We start from the raw sequence: 7,985 nt of genomic DNA, 5'->3' as shown, positions 1-7,985 counted from the left end.
TTCAGCACAGAAAGGCCAACACTGTGCTATACAGGAACCATGATTATGTAAACTGTAGTATTGGTTAATACAGATGGAAGTGATAATGGAAAAAAACAAGAAATCAAATAGTTTATGTCAGCAAATGTTCGTCTGAAATGTTGCCTTAAAATCAACACAGAAGCTAGTTAGCTCTGGTTAGATTGCTTGAGCACACCTGAGCCAATGCAGGGAGATCATTATAAAGTTTATAGGCCCACAAACCTGGAAGATCTAGTTTTTTCTTAAGCAAATTTCAGTGCCTTCTTACTGTGCACCTTCCAGTGACACTCCATAGAATCCCTGAATTCAAAATGAGCAATCACTTGTTACAGCAAAGAAACACATCTTTAGTGCAACTGCTTCAGCTTGTGCGCATCTCAAAACTAGGAGAAAAGCTTATAAAAATTCCATGCCACATCCCCCCTCAAAATTCTAATCCTTCTTCATTTCTCCAAGTGTCCACAGCTAATATTATATACATCCTGCATTCTGATCACTTGTAGAAGGAATGAAGCACCCACTGCAAAAAATAGACAAAACCCCAAACCACTAAAAATCTGAAAAGTATAAAATTAAATAAAAAGGAAAGCAGCAACTGCACATGGCTGGCCCAGTCTCTGGCTCCAGACATTAACTCACAGCAGCAGAAAATAAATGAGTTCAACTTTCCCCCCTTTTCTGAAGACTTATGCTTCTCTTTTCTGATTCCTTAGAGCTGAAATGATCATGCAAACTGTCCTCTCGCATAGTTTTGCCTACTGCTCACTGATGCCATGTTCCCATGCTACTCTGGCCTGTTCTTCTTTTGCACCACCAGCTGGCTGGGAGATTTTGCGATGCAGTGCTCGGTGTTTTTCTTCCTCTTCCATTCTCATTACCTCCTCATTCTCCATATTTGGGAGGCGAGAGTGATATGGTTTAGGGGGAAGAGCTGGAGGGTCCATAGTGTCCTGAGGAATGACTCCAGACGGAGCAGAGTGACTTCGGCATGGCTGGGATTTAAGAGTTTCTAGAACATCAGGTTCTGAGAGACTGTACCTGACTGGGAGATAGGATGTCTCTAGGTCTTCATCAGTATTCCAGGCCTGGCTAGGGACAGAATCCATCGTGTCTGTTCGTGGAGGGGGCTCAGATGAGTGCCCAAAGTTACTTTCACTCAATGAGGACACTCCACTACTGGCACTGCCTGAAAGGGTGGAGTTGCTTCCATCCAGGCCAGACTGGGGACTTGTGGGTGATGCAGGGATTGGATGAAGAGGTGACTATTAAATAGAAAATATATACATAAATACATGTCAAAATACATGACAAAATAGAAATGTTTCTATACTTCCATACATACAGATTTTTGTGAAAGCACCCCCAAACAAATACCTGTTTGTGAGGGCAGTGTGATACCATCTTCAGTATCTAGCTAAGACTTCTGTGGTAAAGGCTAGTAGTAAGGCTGATGTCCAATGTCAATGAATGAGACATAATATAGCAGAATGTTTTAAGTACTGAACCTATTCAGCCATGTTTTGTATTAATGACATAGAATCAACATCTCAGAACACTGCTTTTTTTGAAATAGCAAAGCACAGGCTTCATAATGTTTCCTCTCTTTTACAGCTGCTTCCATTTATGCAAGTCAGTTCTGATTTACTCCCACCCCAGCATCTTCCCAGTTTGCCTGAGCTGCAGCTGTTTAGTTATGCAGAAAGAAAATGTAAAGAAGTCAGGACCTTAAGTTTAATGGCTTAGATCTAAAGTGATATCTTAGGTGCACTCAAGGAATTTTGTAATATGCAAAATGATTTTAAGGAATGATCATCTTAATATCATCAAAAATGACATTTTTGTATCAGTAAACAAAAGCATCCAGTGAGTTTAATCTTTTTCTTGATTTCTGCTTTACTTTTCCTTATTCCACCTACATTTTAAAAATATTGTGTCCTTACATTAATTGGTAAACTTTCAATTTGCTCTAATTTTAAGGACTAATTACTTTGGAAGCTGTAGGTTAGAACTGTCATGAAAGTCTAGGAGATAGCAATTATGCCTTCAATTTCTAATCTAAGCAACAGGAGAGTTTCATGTTAATCTCTCAGGACAAATAATGAATCAAATCAGTATAAAGCACATGGGAATCTCACAGACTTGCTTCTTGCCAGGTATTAAATTAGATTGATTTAGGTTGATGGCTTTGCAGTCTGAGAGATCATTTTACCTTGCGAAGTGTCCGTGCAGGCAGTGCTGGGGGAGTATCATTAAGGTGATGATGAAAGGCATCAAAATGCAATGAGTAGTGACCTTAAACAAGATAAATAAGAGTTATCAAAGAACAGTAGGTCAGAGTTGGAGTATTTGTTTACAATTCTAAAGTTTTGTGTGATATAAATCCCAATAGCCCAATGCCAGTTTCCTAGAAAGCAGCTCTTTCACACTGTAATTTGGAAACTAATATTCACATTAACACAATGAAATAAATGAAAAATTCAACACTAGGAATAAGAATTTTACCCACTCCTATCATGGTATCAAGGCTCCCGTGGCAAGACAACAGGCTCTTCAGCATTAAACATTTGAAACCTCCATTTCTTTTCAACAACTGAAGATCAATAAATATTTCTTTGCAGGCTAGCAAAACACAAGGTTAGTTTACATCACTCACAAACTTAATTCCAGTCCCAAAGCACGTTCGTAATACTGTTGATGTTTTCAATATTTAGTTAATGGCCAGGAGAATCAGGAAAGACTTTTCTTTGTTCCTTTCTTTCAAAAGGAAAACAGTTGCCAGTGTTGGCCTTCATATTTATCTGGGCATTAATGCAGAATTTTTACTGCAGTCCTACTAGCCATTTCCTTACCATGGGTTAGGCTTCGGGGAGGTACTGGTGGGGCCAGGATGCTCCCAACATGAGCAGACAGGAATGGCAAGGCCTCTCTGGTTCCGCTGTCCAGACTCCAGCTGCTTGGTGCTGCTGGAACAGCTGAAGGATGGAAACAGATGGAATTTGGATAATACTGCAGTACAAACTTCACTGGGACTTGGTGGGCTGACTTTTCAAATCCTCTGAATGGAGTATTTTGGGACTGGCCCCATGCTGCTAGGTAAGTGCTGCGCTGAAGGAAGTGAGTGATAAACAAATGTGTACTTTTTCATAATAAGAACAGAACAACTTCTAGGGACTAGCATGTTCATAAGAACTAGGAAGAGAGCCTCTACACTATGAAAAGTGATTTTAAAAAAAGGAAGATATAGTATCGAAGAGTAAGGTACAGAAATTTCAGTATGCACAAGAGAGCCTGTTACTATGCCGCGATTACCAAGATGAAGTAAAATTATATTTATTTATAAAATGTCTATCTTGCTTTTCCATTCAAAATTGTACAAAGTCATTCACATTAAAAATGCAAAATAAATCATAATTGATAACATTCAAAATCATAGAAACAATCAAATTTCTTCACAGGTCTAGAACAAAAATGTCTTCAAGTTGTACTGAAAGGCTGGGATGATGATACTAACTGTACTTCCTAGGAGAATTGCAGAGCTTAGGCGCACTAGACAAGAAAGTCCTCCTAAAAGTCTCTGTCAAACAAACTTTCAAAGTATGAGTTCCTGCAGCAACGGCCCATTAAATGCTCTCAGAACCAAGGCAGGATGAAGGCTATCTTTCAGAAGCCAAACAGTTAAGGGTGTTAAAGGTCAAACCAGCACTTTAACTGGACCTTAGAGAAATTGAAAGCTAGTGTAGGTGGTATAAAACTATTTTTATAGAGTCATAGAACAGATTCATAGGCTTTTATAGACTAATAGATAGAAGATAGATAAGACCCCTGTTCGCATTCTGGCCCCTGCATTTTGTACCAGTGGGAATATCTGAACTGTCTTCAAAGGTTGACTCTTGAACAACACATTAGTCTGAATGTGACAGCAGTCTGGCCAACCTTTCCCTAAGAATATACAAATCTGATGAATTAGATTAAGCTGATAGAAAGCACACCTTTATCAAAGTCCACCAGTGCCTCAGATTGTACTCTGATCTTTCAGAGCACAGCCGCATCCAGAACAAGTTCTATACCCATTCCTGTGTCAGTTCTATACCTGATTCACTGCACTCTTTATCTGGATAATTCAGTTTGTTTACCCTCATTCAGTATTCCCTTGCTTCTAGACACTGGCTCCCGACTTTCATCAGTAGCAAAGTAAAAGTATACCTATGTATCAACAGCACAATGACAATACTTCTTGGATGATCCATTATAGATGCCTGTACTGAGTGCACTGTGGGATCCTAAGAATACTGTGGCTGGAATGGTCACAGAATTCCTCCTCTGTGTGTCTGTCTGCCTGGCAAAAGGTAACTTACCAGCAGGCAGGGACTCAAATCCACATCTGCAGAGTTCCCTGGAGTATGCCACCAGCCTCCTTGGGAGTATAGGGGCCAGCTGTTCTTCTTGCCCTCTGGTATTCTGCATGTGAGTGGCAATTCCTGTTGTCAGGGGACTGTGGTCACATCAGTGTGCTGCTGCATCTGTGTGCATCACTCTTAGGAGGCATTGGAGACACACTGCTCTATGACTGATGGATGTCAGTGGGGTTGCCGTGGACTGCAGCACAATTGCTGTGCTGTCTGCAGCTTGCCTTGGGATGTTCTCCCCCCATTGATTTCAATGAGACCAGGTGTGGTATAGTAGTTAGACTGACAGATTTGGATCTGGGTGATCCAGGTTCAATTCCCTGCTCTGCCATGGAAGCTCACTAGGTAACTTTGCACCAGTCACACACTCTCAGCTTAATCTACCTCACAAGGTTGATGTGAGGAAAATGGAAGAGAGGAGAATGATGTAAGTTGCTTTGGGTCTCAGTTGGGGAGAAAGGTAGGGTATAAATTCTGCAAATAAATAAATTTCCCTTCTGTGGAACAGCTATACGATCCTAACAGGGCTGGTGCTATGCCAGCATTGGCACCAGTGTTGGTGTCTTAAGATGAGGCTGTAAGATTCTTAAGTGTTTGTATAATTCTCAATCTATAATCTAAACATGGGATAGGGAGATACAAAGGTTCCCTTCCAGGAACTGAAGATATTCTAGAGAATGCAATGCTAAACTGGGGCCAGAAAAAAATAGGTTCAAATTTATGATTTGCCTAACTTACCTCACAAGTTTGTTCTGAAGATAAAAAAGGGGGGGGGGGAAACCCTGTGGATGCTACTCTAAGCTTCTTGGAGGAGTTTAAGCATACAAATGTGATAAATCTGGGTTATCATTTGCACAATTTTAGTTTCCTGAATCACTTTTATTGTTGGAGGGCTCTTCTCTTCCACAAGGAGATATTTATCTCAGTTGGGCAGATACAATTTTAAACAGTATAAACAAAAAAATGAATGTATACGCACAAAGCTTCAAACCACCGAAAGAGCTGAAATTTAAATTTAATCAAGTGCCAACAGAAGGCAATGAAAGACCATCATTACACAAGGTTTACAAGACTAAACATTATCATTGCTGTTAGCATTTCTGATTTATGGTAGCCCTAGTAGTAATCACAATTAATACAACAAGAAAAAAAACTGACATCTGACAGGAATATTATTCTTTTAAAACTTTTTTATTACAAGTTGAAGGGCCCAAATGATGCTTTGTGATTGCTAATGCGAACTAGAGTGAACTTGTGACTGCATAGAACTCTCTGCACATCAAAATGGACAAGCAAGCCTCTACGCTGCAGCATGAGTAATAACAATGTCGTCAAGAGAAATAATACTGTCATCACTTGAGCTACAAATGGTTCAAAAGCAGAGGGCTAGCTAGGGAACTCAGTATGGATTGATGTGAGGAATTTGTTTATATGAATATAGGTTAAAGGAACCAGTGTCCATGAAAGTTCCTGATGCCTAACCTGTATCATTAACTCAGCAAAACTGGGCCCTCCAAGGACAAGAACAAACTACCATGGACTGAGGTTCTAGCTATATTCATTGTTCAGGCTCTGAGCCATCTGAGGTGTGCAGCTACTAGTAAAATACCACTGTCAGAAAATACACATTTCTTTATTGACTTATTCCAACTGATAAAGCTGGTATCAGTCCTTCATTACTGGACAATTCTGGGCACTGATTTTTAGTAGCTATTTTATAATAACTATGAGGAGACAGTGTTGCAAGTCCCATTCCCTCTTGGTCCAGGAGCTCAGAAAAGTCCTAAAGCCTTTTTGGGTCACTACCTAGTGATACAGTCCCTTTCCCTTAATCCAGGGAGTATCTTCAAGCAGTAACTGCATTTTTTCTACCTCCAACTCACTGATCCATCTCTCTTCTTGTTGGCTCAAGCACTTAGCTTCTTCTGCTTCCAGTTGCTGCTGACTTTGTGTGAACACACTAGCTCCAGCTTGGTCACACAAAATCACCAAGATGATCTTTAATTCATCACAAAAAGGTTCTTACTCTCTATCTGCCTTCCCATGCATTCGTCAGCATGCATTCGTCAGTTAACTCTGGCTGCTTCATCTCCATAAAGCTCTACTGTTTCATTGCATCCAAGCAATATTAGCCCTGCTCTGTAGCATGAAAATAAAAATAAATGCCATTGCTCTGCCTGTATGTTTGCATAATGAAATTTTAAAAGCTTTGCCTATCTAATTTTTCACCAATCTCTGTGCATTCCATATCAATTCCTACCACCCCGTGAGGAAATGATCTTGGAAGTCGTGTTTCCTGTTGATCCAGGAGTAAAGGGCAGTGTTGCCATGCGGAGACCTTGGATAGCTGAAGGACTTTTCCAAACTCTTGAGCCAAGAGGTTAACAGGGTTTGTGAGACCTTTTCCTCACAAAAAAACATTAAATGCCACAGTTTCACAGAACACTTAGCAAACATAATTGCAGTTTGCAAGCACAGACTGAATCCGAAGGCACGAATGTCCACACAACATTTCTCCTTAGATCAATATAAATGTTTTCTTAATGGAACAAAAATGGACATACATGCACTGTCTTAGCTGAATGTATGTGTGCCCACCTACATCTATATTGTGTTAGATTGTAAACGCAATACCGATGTTGGATGACTTGTAACTATTTTTCTCCCGGCTCAATAATCAACTCAAGGGTAAGCTACTGTGAAAGTCATATTGCTCTGTAGTGATCAATTAATTTGCTACAGGAGTATGCACTTAGTGGTCACATTTATCAGCAGGGAAGTGATGTTTGAAAGGTTTTTGCTTTAAGCTGTTCATGTTATGCTACTGTCAAGAAAAATCAGTGAAGAAAATAATGAAAGCAAAGACTGCACAACAAGCTGCAATTATATCCTGATCAGGCATGAGCATAATTTGTTGCTGTGCTTGCTCCTCCCTCCTCATTTTGAGCATAGAATCTGACACAAAACTTGCCAGCTTGATCCATCTCCAACTAATTGTCCAACTGCAGGCACCATAGTTTACTCAACACAAGCTGTGATTCTATTTAAATTCCTGGGATGTTTCCACACAGAGATTATTCCTTGGGTGGCACACTGCATCACTTTATTTATTTATGAGCTTCCACCTGATGCTTTGCTTTTTCTGAGCATAGCTTGTGGGCTTCCCAGGGCCTTCTCTTTTAAGTTGGAACAAAGAAAAACTCCTTTTCACCAATTTAAAGAGAAAATTGTGTGAAGACTGCAGGCAGAGCCTGCTGGTGAAAGCTCTACCTGCAGCCAATCCATGGGGGTGGTGGAAGTTTAGTGCCACCTTCAAACTGATTCACTAAACTCTAACATCCCCCCCCCCCAAGTCCTTTTACAGGGCTTTTTTTTCTTTAGTAACTAAGCTGCAGCTCAGCTGTGTGCCATGGCCCAGCTGCTGGGGGAGGGGAATTGTTGGGCGGTGGTAAGGATTCTCATTCACTCTGCACTTCTGTGGCAATGTGAAGAGCAGCCAGGGGGTGTATGGGGAGGGGTCATGCCAGCAGCAAGTGGTGCAGAGATGAGGTATGTGCC

At 40.6% G+C, this 7,985-nt stretch overlaps 1 protein-coding gene across 1 annotated transcript in view; it reads right to left on the bottom strand.

Moving 5' to 3' along the window:
* Positions 1-776: 776 nt before the first annotated feature.
* DOCK3 (dedicator of cytokinesis 3) overlaps positions 777-7,985 on the bottom strand; it is a 566,279-nt gene continuing 559,070 nt past the window's right edge. Inside the window, exons 55-57 of the mRNA XM_054976377.1 lie at positions 2,871-2,993; positions 2,231-2,313; positions 777-1,283 (exon numbers count right to left, since the gene is read on the bottom strand). Coding sequence (XP_054832352.1) covers positions 777-1,283; positions 2,231-2,313; positions 2,871-2,993 — 713 coding nt within the window. The remainder of the gene's footprint in view (positions 1,284-2,230; positions 2,314-2,870; positions 2,994-7,985) is intronic.

Source organism: Eublepharis macularius, chromosome 4, assembly GCF_028583425.1.
Source record: "Eublepharis macularius isolate TG4126 chromosome 4, MPM_Emac_v1.0, whole genome shotgun sequence".
Classification (NCBI taxonomy): domain Eukaryota; kingdom Metazoa; phylum Chordata; class Lepidosauria; order Squamata; family Eublepharidae; genus Eublepharis; species Eublepharis macularius.
Note: the sequence above shows the minus strand (reverse complement) of the source record. Positions and strands in the feature narration are given on the sequence as shown.